Source organism: Lissotriton helveticus, chromosome 2_1, assembly GCF_964261635.1.
Source record: "Lissotriton helveticus chromosome 2_1, aLisHel1.1, whole genome shotgun sequence".
NCBI lineage: Eukaryota > Metazoa > Chordata > Amphibia > Caudata > Salamandridae > Lissotriton > Lissotriton helveticus.
In genome coordinates, this window is record NC_136059.1 from 520,195,744 (window position 1) to 520,223,272 (window position 27,529).

General features: G+C 45.0%; 1 protein-coding gene across 6 annotated transcripts in view; it reads left to right on the forward strand.

Moving 5' to 3' along the window:
* ERBIN (erbb2 interacting protein) overlaps positions 1-27,529 on the forward strand; it is a 912,789-nt gene that overhangs the window by 687,687 nt on the left and 197,573 nt on the right. For all 6 annotated transcript variants that reach the window (XM_078675167.1, XM_078675172.1, XM_078675168.1 and 3 more), the window contains one exon: positions 14,787-14,859. In XM_078675167.1, coding sequence (XP_078531293.1) covers positions 14,787-14,859 — 73 coding nt within the window. The remainder of the gene's footprint in view (positions 1-14,786; positions 14,860-27,529) is intronic.

Consider the following 27,529-nt stretch of genomic DNA (forward strand, 5'->3'; position numbering starts at 1 on the left):
AATGTATTAAATATAGTGCATCGTTTGTTGTTGTATTATTGTTTGTTGTATGGTATAAGAAAACCGAATGCGGGAGGAGCCAAGCTCGCGATCGTAATGGTCGCTCTGTAGCTCGGCTCCGTCAGCCTTCCGGCCTGACTCGCAAATCCTGCCATATATCCTGCCCCGGGACGATGCACTCGAGCAGAGATTGAAACGCAACGTGTTGCTCTTACTCACCGTCTGACCTGGAGGCTCCTACGTGCCGCGACTCCGAAGTTGTGCCCCCTGAGGAACCAGGGCCTCCGCGGTGATGAAGACGGGGCCTCGCCTATTGGACCCAGCCTGGCATTGTTGTACGCGTCGGCCCCGGCCGAGAGCGTGAGCCGTTGGCGGGAGACCGTTGTGCGAACATTCCGGTGGTCCTGATCCGGACTTGCCTTGGCGGCCGTGGAGCTGGTGTGGGGCACGGTGCACCGAGGGCTGCTCGTGTGAAGGGGGCCCCCCTGCCGCGACTCCGACCGTCCATCCTGGAGCCTCACGCCCGGGATGTAAATGTAAATGTAAATGTACAGGAATTTATATAGCGCAAATCACCAAGCGGTTTCTAAGCGCTTGCTTAGGGAACCCGTCCTGGTATTCCCCTGTGAGATAACCCCGGCAGGGTATCCGCAAGGTGAAAGCCAGGCATCCCGCCGCGAGGGGCCGTTGTGGAGATTAAGCAAGCTATTGCCCAGAGTTGCAGAGTGTGAACCCGTGAATTGAGTAGGCACCGGAGCGAGAATTGTCGAGTCCATGGACATTTTAGGACTCAAGACCCCGCCGAGACGGGAATTGAACCCTGGTCCCAGGCTGACCTCTGCTTCCAGGTCTGCCTCCTCTAACCAGTGAGCCACACTTCTCCACTTCTCCCGGGATCTGCTCTTCGACCACGCCAAAGGTATTGCAGGCTGCAACCCGACTTTGGCGGCTCTCCTTTCTGCACCAAGGCTGCCATAGCGGGACCCCCCTTGGTTTCTGTGGAGGTCCGCATCTGAGGCCCTGATCCGGGAGTCGTGGGAGGTGGTGACGAGCCTGAATCCACAAAATGGCGGCCATCGAGATAGACCGTAGATATCCTCCGGACGGCGGACCTGGACTACTGGACTGCACGGGGGCCTGGACATGTGTGCGCGAGCCTACAATCGGCGACGTTCTGGAAGCACTGCGGTCCTTGCATGCGGCCTTGACCCCCATTGCCTCTGGGGTATCGGTGCGGTCCGCCGCCATCTTAGAGGGCCGGTCTCTCACGGTCCCCTCTCGTCTCGGTGATGCTTCTGCCTCAACCCCCTCGGCCGCGCTGAGAACTACTGCCACTGGCCGTCGACAGGTGTGCGAACGATTGGCTTCTGAACCTCCTGCGCCTCACTGTTTGGAGTTTGGGGGCCCGGATGTCGTTCTGGGGTCGGATCCTACTCGAGTGTCCGAGAAACATGATGGCTTGCTACATCTATTTGCCTTGATGAGGTCGTGTTTCTGCTCTGCAGGGGAGCCCCCGCTTTCCCGAGCGGCGAGACTGAACTCCTGTCTTTTCCTGCCCTTGTTAACATTGTTGGGACACTTGCACTGTATACCCGGACTTTTGATCTTTTGCTTATGGATTGCCCTCCCTGGCCTACGTCTTCATCGGACTATTTTTTGTTCGTGTGATTGCCTTGCACCGAATTGTTCGCTTCTCGCTGTCGTATGGTGGGAGTTGCATGTAGCTAAGGAAGGCCTGGGGTGAGATACATTGCTTCCGGTGGATTGCTGGTATACATATCCATGGCGAGCTTTCCCGTGTGCATAGTGCGGTGGGTGGCCCCCTTGTACGTTTTATGATGCTCGAGTTGTATCGCTTTCTTCTACACGTATTACGATTGACTGGTTGGGCGGAGGGCTGAGGCCGACCATTTTGTTTTTACTTCTTCACTCCTCCCTCGCATCTTTTTTGTCTTCTTATTCTTCTTTTTGTCTCCTTATTCTTTTTCTCTTTCGTGTTTCCTACATTTCGGGTTCGGGATTAGGGCGACAGGCACGCTGCTGGGGGGGTAGGCCGTAGCCTTCTGCAGGGGTGCTGGGTGGGATGGGTGGGATGGGTTTTCTTTCCCGGTTTCTTTTCCTTTGTTCTATGGCCCTTTTGTATCCCTTTATAGGAGAGCCGCGGCTGTCCCTGCCTCCCGTGGTATTATAGGGATGGGGTCTGGATTGCTGCTTCCCTCCTTTTGTGGCTATGCTGCGTTTCAGTGCCGACTCCCATCCCTTCCTTGTTGCTAATACTCCTGCTCTTTCTGTGTCCTTACTACGGGATGCTTGTCTCGGAGCGGCGCTCTTCTCTTTCAGTCTGTATTTTTCTTTTTCCCCCTTTTCTTTCCCCTCCCCTTCTCTTTCTCTCTCTCCCTAGGGTTAGTATGACGGGTTGGCTTTAGTGATGTTAGTGTTCCGGTTCCATCGTCCTATCTCTGCTGTGCTATTGGGTGGTAGAGGTGCACACGATGAGTCTACTTGTATGTTGATTTGAATTAACCGCATCTGCTTTCGTACTGATGTAGACTGTAGTGATAATTTTCCGCATTGCTGCCCCTTTAGTTTTCTTATGGCCAATAGTTTGCTCTGGGAACCTGGATTCATTTATACTGTATCCGAGCCTGTTATACTCCTTATTGTAATATTATAAAAATTAACCTTCCTTCTTCCTGTTTGTGGGCCGTCCAGATTCTCCCCCCCCCCTTCCTTTTTCGAACTGTATTGACTGCATATTATCCTGATTGTATCTGTATATTTTTCTTCTGTATTTTTTGGATTGCTCTATTGTATCGTGGCCGGCCGGTCTGGTTGTAGGCCCAGATTTGTATTTCCTTTTTGTACAAATAAAGGTTTACAAAAAAAAAAAAAACGAATGCTAGGAAAACTGCACAGCTGTCAAGTAACATAAGCTGACTTTGATCTCTGTGCTTTTAAGTTTGTTTCTTCTTCCTGCTTAACTTTTGAGGTTTGTTCTGGACAAATCCTTAATAAAACAATATATAAACAATTAACACAAGGAGCAGCTTCCAAGTGATAAGTCATAGTGATGAGCATGGCTGTAACTTCCATACTGTTATGAGGTTCACATGATAGAAAGTACATTTATTGTAGAAGTAAGTGTTGCTGTAGACTGAGCTGTGTAAAAAGGTGTATGCCATATATTCATACATGCTTGGGGTTGTTTGAATTTTATGGAATTTATGTCTTTGTGCGGTCATCTTTAATACCTGTGTCAAGAAAATAAGCTACTCCAGTGGTATACGTTGTAAATACGATTTTCTGAAGAATGGCCACCTTTCACATTAAGAGGTCTATAATAGCAGCAAATTGTAAATTGGAGTCCGTTTAAAAATAGGCTGAGACATATTGGCCAAAAATGTCACAGCATCAGTTTTGATAGCAGTAAAGATAGTTGTACTACTGTTCCAGGAAAGGGAAGAGGGCAGCGTGTAGACCAATCTGACTTGTAAGGATTTATCTGTACTATTCCTTTCTATGGTGATCCGAAGGTGGCATGGTTTGCAGATCACCCCTGGACCTGTTTAATCTTTAAAGGAATAAAAACAGGATGGTGTAATGATCTGTGGCCATGATAGGCAATTGTACCGGAGACATGTTTCCTTGCTGAGTAGATCCTTTAGCTGAGGCACGACAGGTAAAAACATTAACAGCATCATGCCAGCGCAACTGGTCTCTTCATAGTCCCCACCTTCTCTGTTACCTTTAAATACACTGTTACATTATACGTGACCTAGCAAGATTCCACACTGGGAAGATCCATCAGGGAATCTTCCAATAGTCACCACACAAGGTTCATCGAAGAAGTTTACTCTAGTGTCCACCTGACTGGTATGGGTAGCTGGGAGAGCAAATTGCATACTTGATGTGTAGCTATGCAGTTTGGCTTAGATGTTCAAAGTGCAACGTTACTACTGGATTAATTGACTGAAATATACTACAAGGAAAGTTTGATGTTAGTGTATAGAATATCTGTTTTATGATTACCATTTGAAGTATCTTCCCTGTGGTTTGCCAACTGTACGGAATTGCGGGCCCCTTATGGGTGGCCCTGTAAGAAATCAGTTAGTACAGTCAGTAATGGAGCACAAATGCAAACTACAGCATTTCCATAGTGAGGGCATCCCAAAGAAGTTGAAGCATATTTTTTTTATACAGGGTGACCTGTGACTTGAATGTTATATTAACACAGAATTTTTTAGGTTGTCAATCTTGTTTGTGGTCTTTATGCTTTTGCCATTTTCCTGTTGTCGATTTCTCTTTTTGCACTGCTCCATCATTTGACCCACATGTTTTCCGGCCTTGAGAGCCGTGATTAGCAAAGCCATATCATACACTTTGTCAGTAAGTCTCCTGAACCCCTCAGTTACGGAAGCCATTATGTTCATCAAACACTACTATTCCTGATCATCATCAGCTTGCAAGAGGTCATACTGATGTGCTAATGAAGCGTGGTCACTATTGGAGGCAAAATCAAGACTTTTATTGTTGTTGTAAGCATATTTCTGGTGGATAAAAGTACCTTTTTCCAATACGGAATATCCCTTCCTAGCCATATACTCAAAGTCTAGTATGATGAAGAATAAGAAGAAAGCTCAAACGTTGAAAAGAATAAATGAAGTTTCCCAATGGGAGGCTTCATTGGTCCTGCTCATGGACACACATTGAGAGTAGAGATGGGTTGAGCTCCAAATAAAAGTCGGATTAAATACAGAAAGGCAAGGACCAGAGTAAGCAATGTTGTACAGACTGCAAAAGCTCACTGTAAATTGTTCCTTTGTTGTAGAGTGCTCAGAACTAAAAATGTGAGCGATAGCTTCATAAGTCAATCTGTTCAGCTGCTAAGTAGTTGCACAGATTACTTGTGTTGTTTACCCCTGAGGCGGAAGCCGGGGGCTGCTAACTTGGAGGGCACTTTATTGTATTGCGCTCTTTTAAAAAAACGAATTTAACAGTCTTCAGAGCACTTTGCACACTCTCGTTTTTAAATTTGTTTTAAAGTGTTGGTAAATCGTGCCTTGCATAAATTGCTAATTTGCACTTTGAAGACACTGCTCCTACCTTGCACTCACTCCCCGCACAGCCGATTAGGCGCTGGTGCGAGCGTGGGGTGGACGCCATTTTGGGTGAGGCAGGGGTAGCGCTCTAGTTGCGGCTGCCTCCCGCCCTCCCTCACTACTTAAGCTTCCAAAAATTCGAGCCACAAAGATTACTTGTGTTGTTTACCCCTGAGGCGGAGGAAGCCGGGGGCTGCTAACTTGGAGGGCACTTTATTGTATCGCGCTCTTTTTAAAAAACGAATTTAACATTCTTCAGAGCACTTTGCACACGCTCGTTTTTACATTTGTTTTTAAAGTGTTGGTAAATCGTGCCTTGCATAACTTGCTAATTTGCACTTTGAAGACACTGCTCCTACCTTGCACTCACTCCCTGCACAGGCGCTGGTGCGAGCGTGGGGTGGACGCCATTATGGGTGAGGCAGGGGTAGCGCTCTAGTTGCGGCTGCCTCCCACCCTCCTCTCCTCCTTAAAATGAACACCAATCCCCGACGGCGCAGCGGTCGGGCGCAGCGGGCGTGCCGACGGCAAGCCCGTCTGCGCCCGTCATCGCCAAGACATCGCCTCTCGCCTGTCCCCCTGGCCAAGGTCCACGGGAAGTCCTACAATATGATAAGGAGACTTTACTTGCACTGAACCCTAGCCAGACCTGGTTATCTAGGACAGACATGCCTACAATGTAAGTAATGTGATTTTGCCGCACCTAGGCCCTGCCTGCCTGGACACAGGCTGGGTTTGTCTAAACAAGCTCTTCTTACCGTCCTCCAACTGAATGTTAGGTCCCTCGCTAAACATTATTTAGAGGTACACACACTTATCCTAGATGAATCCCCTGATGTTCTTTTCTTGTGTGAAATGTGGCTTCGCGATGACATAGCTAGTTTACCGAATCTTACGCTGCCAGATGGCTATCTGATCAGGACTATAAACAGGGATGCTAGGGGTGGTGGTATAGCAGTTATCTATAAAGATCAATATGCTTGCTCCTTCATCAAGGAAGATATTTGGGGTTGTGAAGGCGCCCGATTTAAGATTGTCATAGGCCCACATTTTGCACTGTCAGGGCTTTACATTTATCGACCCCCTGGACCTGCTTCTAAGTTTATTGAATCTCTTCTTGAGGTGGCCAGTTCCTTGGTTGTGGGCTCGGCCAACTTCACGATTCTAGGAGATTTAAATCTCCATTTTGACCAGACTCATGACCCTATTATTAAAAATCTCCTGGCGGATCTAGCGGCCTTACAATTAGATTCCTTAATCCAGACTGCTACGCACTTGGCAGGGCATGCACTAGATCCTTTGTTTACCAACATCCCGGAGGTCAGGACGGATGTGCCCAAACCCATGGGATGGACAGATCACTATCTAATCTAAGCCACCATGAAGGTCATGGAACCATTTAATAAGGATGGGCCGATCCGGGTCTTCAAGAGGCCTTGGCATAAACTTAAACCGAAGGACCTCCATACTACCTTAGGATCGTTTCTTTGTGGGGACAATACGGACCCCGACACTGCATACACCACCTTCCATGACTGGATTATAAGGGGACTAGATGCCCTCATCCCAGCCAAATGGACCAAGGGGCGCAGACTCCCCTCCAACCCTTGGTATAATGACACCCTGAGATCCATGAGGAAAGATTGTAAGAAGGCAGAGCGAACTTGGAGAAGGGACTATAAAGATGGGGATAAAGTACTGTACCTGGCTAAACAAACAAGCATTGGCATAGCCAATAGGTCTCGCTTTTGGGACCATGTAAGTGTTTAGCCATGCGACAGTTTATGTTGTTGCAACAAGGATATTATGCTGCATAACTACTTATAAGGTCCCAAAAGCGAGACCTATTGGCTATGCCAATGCTTGTTTTCAGTATTTGTTTAAACTCCATGTATTTCGGGATTTCAATGAACTTTTGGGCCAATAGAACAATATCGCCACGAGTTTGTGCACACGTTTCCTTACTCGTATCTAGTAAATGCGATCTTTCCAATATGGCGAACATTGTTTATAGACGTAGATTGTTCATCATGAGTCCTACCACTCGGTGTAGGATGTACAACGTGAGCTCGAGATGGCGGTCATGTGAACTGCAACCACAGCTAGATAATGGCGTCCTAAAAGCCAAAAGGGTATCGTCGGAGGACTGGCAGTGGAGACAGCACACTTGGAGCATCTTGTGACTAGTAAGTGTTAATGGCCGTACAAAAGAAGGGAGAATGCCAGTAGCAGGAGGGATTGTTATACAAATATCTGTCCGATTACGCTATGCTTTTCGAAACTTTTTTTCACATTGATGTTGGTGGCATGGAAAGAAAGCGCATTGCGGTTTGAGCATGGCGGCAAGACGACAACACCCAACAGTGGCGGCATAGGCACGAGTTGTGGGGCTAAGTTTGGTCGGCCTCGATGTGTGGTGGCATGGAAAGAAAGTGCATTGCGGTTTGAGCATGGCAAGACGACAACACCCAACAGTGGCGGCATAGGCACGAGTTGTGGGGCTAAGTTTGGTCGGCCTCGATGTGTGTATTTCAAAAAGCTCTGCACTGGGGCATGCTTATAATCGATACTAGACACAGCAAAAAACAAGAAATTTTAAAAAAGGGTGTTGGGTTGGAGGATGTGTGTAAATAAAGCACGACCCTTTGAACAAGGGAGAGAGCAACACGAGTGGTGGGGGAAAAGCACGAGGGACACAGCAACATAGGAAGAAGTACACGGAGACAGCAACACATGGCAGAGAAGATGAGTGGCGCACGGAGACAAAGTGAAATAATGCGTCACCAACACGTACCTGATAATGCAGAGCGGCCGGGAAACTGAAAGTACGGCCGGCCGGCCAGCCATGATTAATTAGTTAGGGGAGGAGAAGCCGCAGAGCGCACGCTGGGCGAAGCCCTTTGATGTGCTGTGCGGCCGTGAATGCTCGTGCTTGTTTGGTCACGTGATTCACGTGAACTTAATGAAAACCGCACCAAGAAGCCCTTGGTTTGACGAGGATTTCGAGCACTTGAATTCTCGCTCCGCTCAATGCGCTTGTGCGCATTGATAGGTCGCGAGACCTAAAACTCTATCACAAAGCAATTTGCTTCACACGTGCCTCTTTCTACGCGGAAGAAATTAACTCTAGTTCTAATCCTACCAAATGTATTTTTAAACTGGTGCAAGAACTCCAGAGTAGTAGAACCCCTGTTTCCAGCATTACCTTCGCGCAGCAGTGCAAGGACCTTGCCACTTTCTTTGTAGAAAAGGTGCAAAAAATATACAGGTCATTCCCGCAGCACTCTTTGGATCTACACAACCCCACTAATACCAACACTGGTGGCGCCGCCTTGACGCTCATACCAGAAATTACGTATGATGACCTGACTAAACTCTGCAGGAAAGTCAAGTCTGGCTCTCCGGCAGATCCCATGAGGCCGGCACAATTCATTGAGTCTCTGGCGCTCTTCCAGCAACCTCTGGCCTCTATACTCAATCTATCCTTCTCTATGGCCAGTGTCCCTACTGCCTGGAAACAGGCATGGGTTTCCCCTATCATTAAGAAGCCTACCTTGGATCCTTCCAAACCAGAAAACTTCAGGCCAATTTCCCTGCTCCCATGGGTGTCTAAGCTTGCGGAGGCCCACGTTAACAATGTGCTGTCCCAATATATGCACCAAAACAACATTCTGGACCCATCACAAAACGGGTTCAGGCCTGGCCATAGTACTGAGTCTGCCCTACTCTCCACGACCGAACATCTCCGGACGATTCTTGATTCTGGTCAGAGTGCTGCGCTGATTCTGTTAGATCTCAGCGCGGCCTTTGATACGGTATCACATGCCATCTTGTTATATCGTCTGGAGACAGTGGGGATTACTGGTCTTGCCCTGGAATGGTTTCGTTCATTCTTAAAGGACAGATCCTTCCGGGTGTCAGCACCCCCGTATCTCTCTCAGTCCCATCCCATCGGCCAGGGAGTCCCTCAGGGCTCGGCACTCAGCCCATCGCTTTTCAATCTCTATGTGCAGCCACTTGCGGTAGTGGCTAAAGAGTGGGACCTCACACTGGTATCATATGCAGATGATACTCAGCTGGTCATCACTCTTACCGAAGGGCCATCTACATCGGCCTTGAGATTCAGGGATGGGCTGGCTGCAGTAGCCCAGTGGATGACGGACAACTGCCTGCAGCTTAATGCAGGCAAGACGGAGGTGTTGCTTGTCGGGAAGAATACCACCTACTGGAATGAGCACTGGTGGCCATCTTCTTTTGGCACCATCCCACCACCCAAATCATTAGTTAAAAACTTGGGAGTCTGGATTGACTCCTCGCTCAGCTTCCAGACCCACACCAAAAGAGTGGCAGCTACCTGTGTGGGCCTGCTGAGGAGTCTCAATCCTATACTGAAGATTTTTGATTCCAAAGTTCGGCAGCTTATTGTACAGGCCGCGATCCTTTCTCGCCTGGACTATGCCAGCGTACTATTTCTGGGCGTAAATAAAGCTGAGATAGCACGGCTACAGAGAGTTCAGAACTCGGCAGCAAGAACTCTTGTGGGTCTTCCCCGTAGATGCTCTGCCAGAGCCACGATCAGAAAGCTGCACTGGCTTCCTATTGAATCCCGCATTCAGTTTAAAACCCTTAGTCTGGCATTCAGGATCCTTAAATCCAGGTGCCCAGATCTCCTGTGCCCGCTTCTGATGCCATATGTGCCCCAACGTAGTTTGCGCTCATTAGGTCAACACCTGGTGATCGTACTTCGTACGAAACTCTGTCGCATTGGCAGTCGCTCCTTCCGGGTGCTGGGAGCTAAGCTTTGGAACTCCTTGCCAATGAACATTCGCTCTATGGAGAACTTGTCTGCCTTCCGGAAAGCCGTTAAGACCCATTTATTTCACCCTCTTTAGGATTGCCTGTCCCAGTTTCTTTCACCTCTGTCGGTACTGCACCTGTTGATCTTCAGCGCCGGTACGCCTCTTTGCTGGGGCAGCTGTCGCGCTTACACAAACTGCTAACATAACATAACACAACACAGGTAGGATAATACTGTTTCGGATGGTGGATGCGTACTGGTTTTCTTTGGAGATATAAGAGTCTTGATAATGTGTGAACAGATCTACATGAGCCACTTAGAAGTGAAGTCTGTCAAATTCCATGATATGGCACCAAAGGCCAGCGAGTGACAACTGCTAAAGGGAAGGTCTGGTTTGGTGGCAGTCCAGTAGTGGCCCTCCAGGTATACCACTCCTCCAGATAAGAGAGAGAGAGAGAGAGATGAAGTCTGTCCCCAGACGCAGGTCTTGGGAGGTCCACAACAGGTGTATGTCTGAAGTGGGACAAGCTAGGACATTGGAAACCACAGCATAAGGGCAGTGAGGCCACCTCACCTGACAAAAGTCCACCTGTGTACCATTGGGGCCTCTCATCACAAAACTCCTCTTTTGATGCCAGAGACATCAACCAGGCTAAAGAAAGAGCAATCAAGGGATTGAGGTACCTCCATGAACTCCAAGTGGGGGCTGGGGGTTAGGTTGAACGGTTAAAGTGACGACTAGTACTATGGAGACTCTGCAGGTGGCACCCACCATCACAAGTGCCTCCAAAGGTTACAAGGCTACTTCCCAGTCAGTAGGAAAATGTGGTGCTGTGTAGGATCCCAAAGTGCAGCCCAGGTCTTCAAGGGACTTCCTGAGCTTGAGACTCCTGCTCTGTGGTACATCAAATGTTAAGGAGCTGGTTTCTAAATATCAGAGGCCAATCAATGGACCCTCTTCTACACCTAGGTCTACAGTGGTTTCTCAGCTGAAGCGACCTTATAATATTTATACCAATAAACAAGTATATTAAGTAGTAACAAATATATGTAAATATGTATACGTTGGTATCTGTAGACTTTGATCGAGAGTTGTGGAGCTGTAAACAGTGGGAATGGCCCCGGTGAAGATGAACACATAGGGCAAAGTCAAGGGTAGTGTATCAGCCCATTTGCAGTCCCCCTTAAAGAAGCATGTCTTCAGCTTTTTCTCAGAAAATATGCTCAGAAATTATACTGTTCTATGTCAAAGAGATATGAAATGTCACCTGAAATTGAACTTCTATCATTTCTAATCGCTTCTACCTCATCATGTGAGGCCATGAATTACCACTTTTACCACCCATCTCTGTTTCAATATAAGATCTATGCACTCTTGTCTCAATAGGTAGGTCTCTTACAACATGATAACTTGCTACATATTCTCTCCTAGGCACTGCAAGATGAGGTGTTGCTTCTTTTTCACCCGCAGTCCATTAACATTCCAGCTTAGTATTGAGAAGACCGGTCTCCCATGCTTAACCATTTATTATTAGTATGAGGCAGATTACACCTGGTGTCCATTTATCACCATTAGAGGACATATATATATATATATATTTTTTTTATTTAATCCCACTCGCTCCCTACCTCACTTAAACCCACCCACTAGAATCCTTCCATAGCTTCCTCTTGAAATTACCTATGCTTGTTTGAGCTCCTCCGGGTGTTCATAAAACGTATCTTATTAACTGCTTATCTTCCACTGACCTCGTGTGTGATGAAATTACCTGCTTCTTCTGGTTCAGAGAAGCTGTGCATCTGTTCCCCTACATCACTTACCGGCTGCGATTTTCTGCAACTCCTCCATGCTTTCACCCAGCTCCGATTGCTTTTCCTCAGTGGCACCTGAAATATCAGACTTAACTGCAAAGGTGAGCCCCTTGGCCTGTAGGCTTTTTTCTTTCAGAGCTGAACTCAGGATTTTTTCTTTCACAGAGGAATGTTACCCAAAATTTAAAGAGGTTTCTTATACCGAGGGTTCAATTTAATTGGGTCTCTCTATGCGCCCTTTGGATTTTGCTCATGAGATCAACTGAGTAAGCAATCTGGGGAAGTGCGTACTTTAACAGGTTCACAACAAAAAGGTTTGCATCATCATCCCCCTCAGCACCTTACGTCACATTCAAGTTTCTGAGATTAATCCATCTTGAATTGTTTTCCAAACTTTCTATGCTTATCCGCATGCTCTTTACCTCTCTGCTTTAATCTGGAAACCTCTGGCGTATTCATATTAACCTCATTACCAAGCTCCAATACCCTGCTCTCAAGCGTCTCAGTACATTGAGCTAGACTAACTATTTTCTCCTCCAAACTCGAACAAGTTTCCTGGATCTCCTTCTGGTTTGCCTCATATATAGAGAACTGACCCTTGATCTCCCTTGAAAGATGTCCAGTACTTTCTGCCATCCATCGGGACTACTATTTCCAGTTGTTATGTTCTGTATTACCCCTGCCTCTCGGTCTGCCTCTTCCTGTACTCTCCCCACTGGATCCAATGATCTCACCTACTCTGAGATGATACAGATCACGGGGATCTCACAGATCTCAGCATGGAGATTGATAGGCGGGAACATGGGAGCCAGCTAGATTAGCCCATTGGGAGCTCTTTACTCTGGGGGTTAGGAAGATCTAGAGTGTGTGCCCACCCTTTTCTCAAGACCCGCTTACTTGGATTACGTCTGACCCTGAAAGGCACCCCGGATGCAGTTTGTTGAGCTGCATTGGTTTAGAACTGCAGAGATGCCCAGAAGGACGCGAGTCGCGCAGTGCACCTCATTCGGATGCGGAACGGGCAGAGTCAGAGCTAGCTCGCTGTCGAGCTGCTCGGAAAGAACACGGAGGTCCCCTGTTCTCAGCTGGTGCAAGAAGATCAGAGAGCACCCAGGTACACTCCAGCGAGGAAAGTTTGGAAAATCTAGAGAATTGCTGGAATATGGTGCGTGAATGCAAAATAACGGAGAGGTCAGTGGCGTTCAAATGGAAGCAGGCATTGTTGTCTCAGATCAAGGCTTGGGTAAGATCGTTACTGAGGGGTCTCGGCTTCATCTAAATGAGCTCAAAAGCTTCTGGGAACAGAAAAATAAAATATGGAAGAGTGTGACTGTAGAGAGAAGGAATATGTTAAGATCTACAAACTCCATGGCTGCAGTCTCTGAAACAAACCCTGTGGCCTGTGGGGGGAACAGATCAGCAACTGTTCAAACCAGGGGCAAATGTGAGAAACCCCAAAAGACCCCCAGGGAAAATATCGACTGAAGCGTTTACCTTAATTAAGTGCTCAGCTAACTTAAGAACTAGGAGGGGCAAAATGATGCCTTTTCTGAGGTCTGTTTTTAAGGTGAGGCTGGACTCAGGACTGCGTATCGGAGCTTCAATGCGGAGAAAAAGGGATAAAGATCTGCGGAGATACTGGGGCCCTGCGTCTAGTTGTACGGAGGGAGCGAGCACAGTAGCAGGAAGTTTGGGACTAGACCCGGATCCCCTAGACATACCCCTGGTAAATCTGTTTGGTCCCTTTATGATAAAGCAAGTTTTGGTTTTGATGGTGGGGATGTAAGTTCTGATTTGTTTTTCATTAGTATCATGACATGTTATCTTAATATTAACATTTTGAATAACACAACTCTCAGTGCAGTGTGATCTCTCGGTGTATGCTTTGTAATGTGAAGATGAGATTTTCTCATATTTGTAGTTCTCGATATTATGAGGTCATAAGCATTGCATTTGGTGTGCGAGTTAGTCTGCATGGCTGGTGTTTGAGTTGTGGGTTGCTATGCTGCTTATTGCCACTGTTCAGAGTGGGGAGGAGCATGGCTCACAAGAGGCAACGCCTTTCGTTGACCATGATGTCCGTCCCTCCTTCAATTATGTAGTAATTGTGATATATTACTCCCTGAATTTTTGCTTTATGCTATATTTATTTATTTTATTTTAAACATTTGTAAAGCGTGAAACGAAGGCCCATGGGCATCTCGGCGCTAAGTAACTGCAATGTTTGGCCAACAAGGGAACTGGCAGATCATTTTCTCATGCATTTGTTCGTTTAAAAGGCATGTAGATAAAGCAAGGCGTTAAACTATTGCATTGAAGTGAAATCTGTCACTCTTCGTAGAGTTGTTTTCTTGTGTAAAGCCATTTTAACATGTATATGTTCTGTATGTATGAAAAACGCTTATGTGAAGAAACTTGAAGACAAATCTCTGTTTATCGGTAGTCTCAAACCTTAGCCCTGCACTACCTCACCTGAGGCCATAGTTAATTGCCATCACATACAAAGAGAAGCCGCATCTCAAGGAGGTCTTAATGACGCTTTTTCTGACTTGACATTTCTTTTTAGGAACCAGTGCAGACTGGGGCTCTCCAGCTGACTGCCCTGATGGATCCATGCTGACCAAACGGCAGTGTGTTGTGCAAAATTAATTTGTTTATCTGTGCCATTGAAGGTCTTTGCCATTCTTTATCTGATCTGTGCGCGCTCATTGGTAACAGGGGCTCAGCTATCTAATTTGTCTGCTGTGTCCTCGGGTTGTGCATGATGTGTTTGACCTGAAGGTTTGGCATCCCTCAGCTCGACAGATGTTGCTTCTCTGCAGTCCCGCATGTGTTTTTGATCGCACTGTGAGCTGATTGATTCCTTAGAGGCCGAAATGTCTACATCCTAGCTTTGCAAAGCAATAATTCAGTAAAGTGTCGTCATTAGGCCTCAGGTTTAGAGACGTGTGACTTATGGGCCTGCTCTGATGAGATCATGATGGTAAATGCAATATGTTCACTTGGTTTTAATTTAAAAGAGCGGATTCACAAGTAAAGTCTCTCTCTCAAAGATATTGTGCATTTCATCATAACAGGTTCACTGAAGAAACTCACCACACTGAAAATAGATGAAAACCAGCTGATCTATCTGCCAGACTCTATCGGAGGGTAGGTGATCATTAAATATATGTATTTGTGTATTCACAGTGTTTGTATGAAAACATTGCTTATGTTTCATTCTGAGATAAATCGATGACCTGCTTTGTTTTTGCCGTTTTATTAACTAAAAGATGAGTGCTAAATTATTCTATTTTCCTTTTCTGCATTAATGTTGGTGTCAAGACAGAGGCCTTAGTTGAACTCCTAGAGGTTTAATTTTGTACAGAAAACTGTCACCCAACATGCATGGTGGATATTCCATGAAGCCTCGGTGACCGCTCTTACAATTGGAGATGTTTGAGCTTCTTCAATAGATAGTTGTTTCTGCTTTGTATTCTGCACTACTATCTCTCCAGTAAAATGCCAGGCCCTTCCTTGCGCTTTGGTGCCTACAAACGCTCCTTCTCAGAAGCCATACCATTCCCTTTAAGAGCGCCAAGAAGGCTTGTGCTGCTTGCAGTTTTTGATGTCAGCAACTCTCCTCACCCTGTCAGGGTCTGTTTCTATTAAACCTTCCGACTGTTTGAGTGATCCTCTCACTGCGCAGACTTCTCGTTTCTGTGTGGGTGTAGGATGTGCCTTTTCTTCCCAGCTGGTGGAATCCAGAGGCCCTACTAATTGCCATTTATCAGGACCTCAGACCTACAAGACTGTGGACCTCACCTGCTGCAGAGGTTTTGGTGGCACGAGTTTCTATCCTCTGACAGCATTGTGCCTCTTGACTTTAAGATCCAGTTTGGAACGTACTTTCAATTCATTGCTGCTTTGCTGAATGTACTTGCGACCGGATATTTACCTTTCCTTTCCAGCTGTCCTACCTCGCCACTTTGTGGCCGGTCATTCACAGCCTGACATGACTAGCATGATAGGAATGGTGCAGGCTCACTCTGAAGCGGGCACTCACACAGCAGTGGTTCTCCTCTGTTAGGATTCTGTAGCCTCCCTCCTCAGGCTGGAGCCTCTGAGGTCACGTGGCTTCAGTAACCTCCACAGTCTGCTCACCTGGGGGTGTGGCCTATGCCATCTCTTGCTTGAGAATCTCTCTAGCTTGGCATCATTCAATTCTCTGGGTCTCCTGGACTCTTCCCCAGAGCTCATGCTGCCTTCTACCTCTTATTCTATGTCCACTCACTGACCCCGCAGGGGACACACTGGTGATGGCCCATATACCACAACACATAGGGGCATAGTGGACCAAGCACAGTCTTGCATCTTGAAACATCAGATGATTAACTCTGGGAAAAACAGACGTGTTGCATGTATTCCCCTGGTCGGGGCAAGACTTCCATTCATCTTTCATTTTTCAGGCTTCCGTGCCTTAGTTTAGTTTCTGTTTTCTAACTTTGCTCATAATCAAGTCACATGACTCTTTTACACTGGCGTCATTTTCTCTTGCCGCCCTACTTGCAGACCATTTAGCAGCTTTTATTTATTTGCCCTGTGTTATGTGAGTTATATTGCCTACCCTTTTTTATGATGCGCACACCTAAGAAAAATAGCTGCTAGTAACAGTGATAACACTTGTGTAGTTTCTGCCGGGCGCCAGTGGCCCTGGATAGTTAAAGGCATTTCGACCTTTTTATCCTGCAATTAAATTGAAAGATGAAGGTGGCTAATGCTGAAGCCTGCTGATTTTGTGCTGCCTCTTTTTGTGCATTCTACTGAAGAAGAAGATTAGAAAGTGGACAACGCCTTTTACAGTCTCTGTATTTTAAGATTCGACGTACAGGGAATAAAACAAGCTGTGGCAAAGCCTCCAGATGTTTTTTCTACATGGCCGAGCTTTTGGCCTTTCCAATAATTGTTTACACCTCCGTACTCACTTACGTGCATAACACACTTGTCTCGTGACACGAGTTTTAATGTGTACATGTGCACTTCTGTTTATCTTTCCAAGATGCTGATGCTCATCTTGGAGCACTAAATTAACAAGCATTTCCTTTACAATAGGTCTCGCATTATCGAAAGTTTGAGCTATTGGCGTTGCTAATAATAATACAACGCCAGTAGCTCAAACTTTCAGTAATGCGAGAGCTATCACATTGCAAATGTTTTTTTCTATTTATTTATTTTGTAAGCAATTGTGGCACCCGCGCTTTTTACAAAAAGAAAAAATAGAAAAAAAACATTTGCAATGCACTAGTTCTCGCATTAATGAAAGTTTGAGCTAGTGGCCTTGCATTATTATTACCTAGGCCAATAATTCAAACTTTCAGTAATGCGAGACCTATCACATTGTAAATGCTTGTTAAGGAGTGTGATCAAGGCGGTCTCCTGTCACTTAGGCATTGATGACTAATACTGAAGGGTATGGCCCTTGTTATGGGAAGACCGCGGTCAATTAATTCTTTGGAGCAACAAGCCACTCATAGTCTGACCTTCGAGGCTTCCACACGCAAATGAAGCCATACACTGTAAGCCGCCACACACTGCGAGCCGCCACAGCCAAAAACAATGGACAAACCTCCAGAGTTGTCTGTGTTACAACGTGAATACTGCGAGCTGCGTCTACAGAAAGGGGCACGGTCACCATTAAAGTGAAAGCATGGCATTTTCTACTTAAAAAAAAAAAAAGCATTACTTAGTTAAGGTGAATAGGGCGAGCCATGTCTAAAGAAAGGGGCGTAGCCGCCATTAAAGTGAAAGTGCGGTATGGGGCACTTACAGTAAATAGGGCAAGCCGGCATAAAGAAAGGCACACATGCCACACAGGTTAAAAAAAAATACGTTTGCGGGAGAGCATGTCCTGCCTGTATTGGCTGGCAGGAGAAAGTCATTTAAGAAAATAGTGCTCCAAGGCTGTAATTAAAACATACTGAGTAACAACACATGTATCTGGGGGTGTCCTCATGGGAGGTTATAAGAAGAGAAAAGGCGGTACTAAGGAGGGACTACTAAGCCTATTGGCCAATGAAAAGCCACCGTTTAAAAAGGACAGTGACTGGAGCCAGTTAAAAAGATTGGCTGAAAATGGGCAGAGCTTCATGCTCATATACTGAATACAGCATGTCTTGAAGAGACAATTCAAGCGCTGCCTAGGCGAGACCCAAAAATACTTAAATATGTACAAAAGTGCATTTGGAAACAGGAGCGACCCTGGCAGCGAATTGCAGCAGCAAGATCCTCCCAAAAAGAATAATAATAAACAAATATATATATTTTTTAAAACAGATGTAACTAGGAGGGCTGCAAAGCAGAGGAATAGTAAAGTGGGTGGGGTTGTGAGGGCAAGTGTTGGCACAATGGAGGAGCATGCATCCATTGGAGTGCTGTAAATATAACAAAAAAGTAGTACTGTGCATGCCAACAGTAGAAGGATCCAAATTTACCAATCAGAAGACTGAGCGATCTAAAGGATTCTGGGCGGAACAAGCATAAGAATAGAGTTGACAGCTTTCCAATTTGCATGAAACGTCATGATCTGAAAATTGAGTTGCCGATTTCCCTTGTCCCTGTTTACTGCAATTTGAAAGAGCTTTTGCTCCCATCATGTGAAGTACTAATGCTGATGCCCCCATTTAAAGTAACGTGCCGCTGTTCCAGGTAGACTGAGACAGATAATAACTGCTGCCATTTGTTAACTTTCATCTGTTGAAGGTGTTTGTACCTAACAGGTGTTACATTGGATAAAATACTGTGACCGGATGTTTGTGAGATTTAGTATTGCAGGCCGCTTGCCGACCTCACAATCTATGTATGACAACCTCTCAAAGTATATCCAGAAGAAGGTGGAGGACATTTCCTCCCACTTTGGTAGTCAGAAGAAGGTTGGCATTTCCGACTATGACCCTCATGGTCAGTACGTGGGGGATGGCCTTGCCTGGCCTTGAACACCTTTGAGCCTGTTACTTTGAGTCATTCCAAATCAGATTTTTGTAATGCGGGTTCCGGGTCACCTTTGGATCCCTATCCCCACCGTAATCCTAAATTGGCAGTTTCAATTCTAAATCCAGTAACTGATAAACTGTTCAATCAATAATTGGAATCAGGCTGTGTTCTTCATGATTGGAAAAAAGCGCTGGTCCTGCCTCTCTTGAAGAAGCCGAGGATATGATTGAGATCCTATGTGAAGACTCGGAGGGCAGTGGCTCGGTGAAGTGCAGGAGACAGTAAGTGAAATGTTTCCGAATTGTAAATTATGCCTTTTTCAGAAGATTGGGGCCTCAAGGGGAAAACATTGTTACTGCATGTCTCCTGGTGTCTTCGAATGTGACCTTGAATTAGCCCAATGCACAATGGGGGAGCAGTGGCATCATTTGTGTCTCTTTACTATTTAAGATTGACTGGAAGTGCTGCACTCTAAAAAAGTACTAGTATGACACGTGGATATGGCTGAAAAAGAAAAACCATAAAGAAAGTTGCCTCATATAGGCTACCATAGATGAGAATCAAAACTGCTTTCTATAAGTTAATCGAATACCAGGTATTTTCTAAAGGGAAGCCCATCTAAAGGCAAGCCTGTCTGCGCCGTCCGTGTACAGCGCCAGCCATGCTGCTGGTTTTAACGCAGGTATGAGAGTCTTTATTTGCGCCAATAAGGAGCCATGGCTCTACTACTCGAGATAGCAACTGCTCCACATTGGTAGGCAGTGTGTGCAGGCTAATTCTGGTCCTCAACTGCCTACTACAGGCCGGGCAGAGCCCAGGTACTTTCTGAGTGGCCATAGTGAAAATCCCACTTAGTCATGTTGCCATAGTGAAAATCCCACTTACCTATGTTGCGGTCTACTTAAGCCATCTCCGATAAGGTGCATGCTCATGAAAATTCTTTCATTTTGGGGAACTTCAATCTCTGGGCTGATATGGATGCAACAGCCCCTTTGAAAGAATTGCAGGGGTCGTGTGAAGCCTTGAGTTTATACCAGCTAGTGCATGACGCAACCCCTTGTACAGGACACACTCTGGATCTTATATTCACCCCCTGGCGATCTTATATCCGTGAAGTATGTCCTACCTCTTCTCTGGACTGACCATGCCCTCCTATCGTTATTTATTAAACAACCATGTCCTCCCAGAGAAGTCTCTGGGACATTAAGAAAAGGGAGGGCCTGGTACAAAATGAGTAAACCCAATACGAGACCCGCCCTCCACTTCCCCCACAATTTTGATCCTAAGAAATCGGTTGAGGAGAACTGTCTAGCTCATAAGCAAGGGATTGTTGAAACCTCGTGCAGAGTAATCCTGTTCATTCAATTAAAAACACACCGCAGACAATCTGCTCCCTGGTACAACGACTCACTAAGAGAGCTTCAACTGGCATGCAAGAAGCTTGCAAGGAGATGGCGTACTGGTGACTCCGAAGCAGACAAAAGTGTCTCAAATTTGCGTTTGGAAATTATAAGAGAGGGGTTGTGATGTATTCCTATAGGTTCTGTATCGATCCCCCTATTCCTGACCCTATTCTGGTTAACAAGTTAACTAGCAGCCATCCCATGATGCAGAAACCGTTATCTGATTACGCCAGACCACGGCACAGGAGCGTGTTATCTGATTAGGTCATAACGCTTGCCATCTAATTAGGCAAGAAATATTCCTCCAGCCCCTGATAAGGCATACGGAGTTCTCAAAACAAATCAAACCTATGACAACCTGGGAAAAACCCTGCGGCCATTGTTTTGATTTCACCGAGAACTTCAGTAAAAGAATGTGCTAACGACCAGCTCGTATGACATCCTTATTGACGTATCTATGTCCATCCTTACGTCAATCTCGGCACCTTACAGGTATAAATATTACCGATATTGCCTTAAGCAAACACACGCGGTGGTGACGAGACCGGAGCAGCGAGACTTGCCGAAGCCCAGCAGAGAGCGAAGCCCACTAGCTGCCCCGCCTTCCTGACGCGCTGAGAACGAGACGCTGCTTTCTCCTGCCGAGAAATCCAGCTCTGGCGCTTCCGAGCAGCCCTCGCAGGCAGCTTGGAATATCGAGACCTCAGACGAGAGATACTATCCCTCAACCATCCTAGACCTCAGGTACGGAACTGAATAACCCCTTGCAGAGAATTCTTGAATCAGTCACTTGGCAAAACAAACTTAACTTAGACTGCTACTTTCTATCCCCGCCCACGTATTAGGCTTAGGTCAGGTACACTGGGGTAGGCGTGGTTAGAAGCACCAGTTGAGTACGATTAGTCAAATGTTTATATGTATGTATCTATTTTATCCATTTTAAACCACCATATGGCTTAGAAACCATATAAATGTTTTTACAGTATTATTTTATACTTCTGCTTTTATTGTATGCACTTTACTTAACCATAAGTATTGCAATAATATCGATTCATTTCTCTTGTACGAGAAAAGAGACTGATCAATAAATAACATCTTTTATTGAACACGCCCGTCTCTTCCTTTTCTCTACAATCTGGTGAAACTAAGAATGCACGTACTGACTGAGTAAAATAAGTTGTCTTTTGTTTTCACACGACTCTAGAGATACACTCTTGATTAGGGGAGAGCAAAGTTGTCATGTTCTATGGTTGTCAGAAACTAAATCCCTTCTTGTCTATCCAGGGAGGTTCAACTCCTCCTTGTCTATTCGAGAAAGTTTCTAGTGAACTCTGAGCTAGCTGGCAAACCCAAAACTTTAAGTCTAATATCGACAGTAGAAGACCTAGTTAACGTCTGGTCTAGGTCTATACTATTGGAGGTATTATTCCAATGCGCAGAGCCTATTGGGATAATAGGAACTACACTACATGGCGCCCAACGTGTTTGGATAGGCGATAAAACTAACGCAAGACTTTAGAGTAACTCAGTCGTGCTTTTTCACTCAGACCCCTTTTTCCCATAATACTCCAAAGACGTCTGGAGTGGGTGAGAGGTAAAATCCGCCAAACCTCGCAGGAGGGAACTCCTATGTATGGTTCTTGGTTCAATCAACGTTGAAGGATACACTGTTCCAAAATATTGTGCATCTCATCTTTGTTTCCATAAGAAACCTGATCTGCAAACAAACAGAATAACCATCCTGACAGTAAAATGCCAGACAGTGATGATGAAAGAGAGAGAGCTAGAGTAGCAGCTGAAGTAATAGCAGCTGATAATACTATGCAAGAAGCAGACCCGGATATAATACTCATCCCGGTCAACATAAGAAGATCTATAACGTTAAAACTTATAGACAATGGACTGACACCAAGAGGTGGTACAGTCATATTCGTAATTGAGGCACACGAATATCGGCAGACAGAGGTATTCTATTCATGGATAAACTTTCCAGCAGCAAATGCTGTAACAAAGGAGTTCCACTGTTATAAAATAGAGGAACCTCCGGATACCTACACTCCTTTCGAGGAAGTGGAAGTACCACTCAAATTCCAAGAGCATCTGCTCTTGTTTAATGGCGCCCTAAAACATAATAACCACATCACCAGGCTCGGTCCACTAGGTAGACCAGGAGCAACGTGGCCGGTCCTAGCCGGATACACACCACATCCAGACATCGAAAGGATGTCTGCAGCAGATGTTTTAGTACAACTAAAACAATTAATTAAAATATATAGACAACTAGTCCAATATGTAATGCGGACTTCAACCATCCAACCTGTAGTTAAAATTCCACAGCTGACCCCACATCAGGGGAACACAAATAAAATTACACCACAGAACATACAGTCCTGCCTAGGTAAAGTACCAGCTAAACGGGAACAAATACCATTCTGGTTAGCACAAAAAATCACCCAAATAGAGGCGGTGTTTCCAGACACCACCCCTGTGGATAAACACAGGATTCTGACTATCTGTCTTCCAATGGGAATCGCACCACACGTGGAGGACTGTGACACTTAGGGTACAGTCTTTGCTTCCATTTACACAAAAACACATGGAGTTCCATCCATGTCAGTAATACCAGATGTGCTAAAACAAATTCAAGACGAATACGGTCCAGAACCCGCTTTAACTCTTGGTATGAAATTACTAAAAGACTTCAAGCAGGTCTCGACAATATTACTAGCCAACATAAAAGGAGAAGCAGCGAATGTGGCGATCCGCCAGAGGTTAAAAGAGACAGATATAGCAGACCAACCAGCTGAAATTGCCAGAATTATAGAAAAATCCTATGAAGAACTAGGTAGAGATAGTTTGGGTGGAATACCAGTAAAGCCCCAACTAATTGAAAGTCCTGAAAAAATATTTATTAAAAATAATCTAAACAGTCAAAAGAAGAACTGGGATGGAAACAAACAATCCAATCCAAAAGAAAAGAGATTCCAGTCCTGAGGAAGGTCTCCTCGGCGGAGAGAAAGATCTCCGGACCAAGGACCCAAGTCTCCCCAAAGGGAGCCCTCTGTGAAAAAATACAACCTTAGAAATAGGGATAACATAAAGAAACCGGATAGATATCAAGATTTTGATACACGTCCCTCTCAATCTTTTCAGACTTCCTCGCAGAAATCGGAAAGAAGAGGACGATCGGAACCCAGGGAAGGGCACGTCAAGTCCAAAGACAAGGAACCTGCTCATCCAAATAAAAAATTACAGTTTCCAAAAAAGAAGGTAGCCAGTATTAAAGTATTCAACAATGCCGAGAATACTGAGGACACAGCTGAAAAACGGAGAGTGGGCTCAGACAATGCTAGACAGCGCAGCAGAAGTGAGCATAGCACGCAAAGTCCTTATGAATCATCTGGAGACAGTGGACACGAATGAATACATTCAGGTGGAAACTGCAGACACCAGAGTTAGCAAACCTCACAAAATATATGAAATAACTTTACGTATAGAAGGGGATAAGACTAGGAAAATAAGGGGCCTTTTTTGGGATAATCTCTCCAAGGGCTATGACATCCTTCTAGCTGAAAAAGATTGGCCACCAGAGTTCGTCAGGGAGTGCCCACATGGCGAAGAAATAATTATGCCTGCCTTCTCAAATCATATTCCAATTCATAAAAAATATACACTTGCAAGAAAGTGGGCAGTAGCTCAGGCTCCTGCTTTATATAAAAATCATGTAGGATGGGATGAGGACTCTCCTCCTCACAAAATCCAGTTAAAATCACAACCTACTGCACAAAGGCAGTATCCAATCAAGCAAGAAGCTAAAAAACAGGTAAAAGAAATTCTAGATCAACTAGAATACCAGGGGGTGATTGAAACTTGTACCTCACAAATGAACAACCCTTTGTTTCCTGTCTCCAAACCAGACAATTCATATCGTCTAGTTTTGGATTACAGACACCTTAACTCGTGTTGCAAAACTTTTGCAGTACAAAACTCGCATAGTGCTGCACTAATGAATAACATAGTGCGCAAAAAATATAAAACCACATTAGACATCTCTAATGGATTCTTTTGTCAAAATATAGCACCAGAGAGCAGATACTTATCAGCGTTCTCAATAAATGGCGCTCAAAAAGAATTCTGTCGGTTACCCCAGGGGTACAAGAACAGCCCAGGATTATTCTCAGCGAGAGTAACAGAGTTACTACAAACATATGACGACGAAGCATTATCGTATGTCGACGACATATACCCAACAGATGATGACTTGGATACTCACTTGAAGAGAGTGAACACCATAATACTTGGGTTCGCAGCAGAGGGTTACAAATTCAACTTTAAAAAATCTAGAATTGCCCATCTAACAGTCCTGTTCTTAGGATATGAATTATCAAGTGAAGGCAAAAGCCTGGCTGACAATTTCCTAGAGAAATGTGCCGTACTCCAAGCACCTAGAACACTAAAAAACCTACAGTCAATTCTAGGCTTCCTAAATTTCGGAAGAACATACATTGCAAATTACGCAGAAAGGGTCAAACCCCTTTATGATCTAATAAAACCAGATTTTAAAAAAACCAATTGGATTCAAAAACACACAGAAATTCTGAGATCCTTACAAACAGATATGTTAATTAAAACAAAATTAGAAACACGTGATAACACACGCAACCTTGTGATTCGAGTCATCCCAGGGAGATGCGGATTCACATACCTGACCTCGAATGAGGGAGAAAAGGTACCAATTGCATTCAAATCACACTTGTACACAGAAGCTGAAAAGAAATTCAGCATTAAAGAAAACATTGTTCATACAGTTCAAACCGCAATAGCTAGAGAAAAAGATAAAGCTGACGGTAGACACATCACAGTCAGAACAGCAGAATCAGCCTTTGAGGCATTAACAACACCGTGTAATTTACCAACAACAGCATTGAATCCGGAATGGATACAACGGGTGAATTCCATTACAATGGACAAAGTAAAATACTACTTTGATCCAGAACTAGAGGAACTAAAATATCTAGAATATGAAAGAATATTCCCTCTGCCAATCGACATTCTGCCATTACGACAGTACGCTTGTGTAATCTATACAGACGGACATGCTCAACCATCCGTTTGGGGGGAACAAGCATACAACCCCACATGTGAGATTACAAAAGAAGTGTGGCGCGGAGGTATACTAAGACCTCTATTAACAAAAACACACTCAGTAGAAACTAATTCAGAACAACAGACTGAAATAATAGCATTGAAAATGGCGCTAGATAATGCAGATCGCGAATTCCCGACACTCATAGTGTCCGATTCGTATTACTGCGTCAAATCATATAACAGCGATTTGCAGAAATGGATTCAAAACGGTTACAAAGATGACACAGGTGCAACAATAAAACAAAAACTGCTTTGGGAACAAATAGTTCTGTTAAAAAAAGAACTACCAAAGACTCACGTGATACACTCACTGAGTCATCAGCGTGATGGCGTTCACGTTGCAGGGAATTCATTGGCTGAGAAAGCCACAGCGGTAGCAACTGAATCGGCTTCCGTAGCTAGAAAAAAGCGTGCAGTAAAATACATTGACGGTGAAACAATGCTGGCGGTGAAAACGTCATCAAAAGGCGACTGCTCAGCGTTACCGATCAGTTACCCACTCAAATATACATACATAATCGATGCGAACTCCGTTCCTTTTGCTCGAATCCCTGGAGTGGGGGATGGAGTAATTCCAAACAAGGACAGGAGAACTTTGTTAATAGCAGACGCACATATGGGCGAGGGTCTCAGACACCTCAAACTAAAAGATTCTCTGGAAGAACTACAATCAGTGTACTGGTGGCCAGGCATGAGCCTGCATCATCACATCTTTGTAAAAAAATGCCCGGCTGCAACAGAGATCGCAGCGGCGAGAGGAACGGGGTAATACCATGGCGTTTCACTCAATAAGGGCTAAACAATAATCAGTGAAACAAGTGTAAATAATGCGTCCCATTAACAAATAAAGACTAGTTTCCACTTATAAATGTAGACCCCAGCACTCGGCTGACGTCGGGACTGTTATACAAGATTTGCGAGTCTAAATGGCATATACGCTAGGAGCATGCTACGTTTGACCAATGTTTTCACTTTAGCCCTCAAGCTTGTGGGAAAGCACGGCCAAATGAGCATAGCGAAGCGGGATTCTTCTCACTTCCTTCCTGAGGGATACGGGACGGTGTAAAGAAAAAACCAAGACATAAAGCAATCTATAACAGCAAATGTATTAGTTTCGGGAGCTGGGTGGGTCAAACATCTAATAAGTGTCCAACGTAGTCTAAACAACTTGCCAAGAAATTCTCTGAGGGGATTCAGTCCGTACGAATTACTGTTTGGAACTAGGATGCTAGTCTTAGATTTTGACAGTCAGACTTCAGTGGTAAAAGAAAAAAGCTTTGATATCAAAGATCGTTTGGCTATTTTACAGGACTTAAACGAAACAAGAAAAGACCTGAGCAACATAAAGTTGAAACAGCAGCCAACAACCACTGAAGAACCACCACCTGTCCCAGCAAGACCTGTCTGGATTCCAAAAGTCGGGGATCTAGTCAGGGAAAAGATCGCGGTAAAGAAGGAATTTGGGCCTTCTTACAGAAAAGCAGTTCCTGTCTTGTCCATCAACGGGACAAGATCAGTTGTACTACCGCCGCTTGCTGGTAAAAAGGAGAACCGAGTTGTATCCATCGACCTGGTAAAACCACAATCATGTGGCCGATAACAAACAGTAGGCCAAGTGGACTCCCGATAAGTAGTAGAACACCAAGGTTTGCTACAAGTACAGAGGTGCTAACTAAAAGGCTAATCACATTCGAAACGCCTACAGAACAACAACAAGGACTATGCAACAATGCAATGGAACTCACACCTCTGAAAACCCAAATAAAAACATTTAGTAGAGACACACCAACCTACAATGAAGTAACAAATGAATATGCTGAAGCTGCAAGAAACAGTAATCCTGAAGCAATTGGAACAATAGACAGAACGGCATCCGGCTACTTCATCAACTTTGAAGATTCTTCTGAAGATCTAAGTGAATCAAAGACACAGCCATCAACAAAAACTTTTAAAGATAAAGCTAAGGAAATATGGAAACAGCTGAAAGAAACCTATCTGATTTCTCCGTGGATTGAATTTTGGGTGTCAATTGGTGTATTTATCCTGATACTTTGGCTCATCATGATACTATGTTTGGGACGCTTCATTGAGGGAAAATATGCTAAAATGGACAAAGCAAGCCAGAAAATCAACTTGATCCTCAAGCCACACACGTCTTCACACGTGAAGAAAAGAGAACTTTCTTCAGTCAATTTCACAGCCAATCCTATACCGGGTGGGGTAGCATGGGACAATACTGACTATGAAATTTATGGTCCGGTAGAGATCCTCAAATATCCACACCAAATCAAGATCTCGTT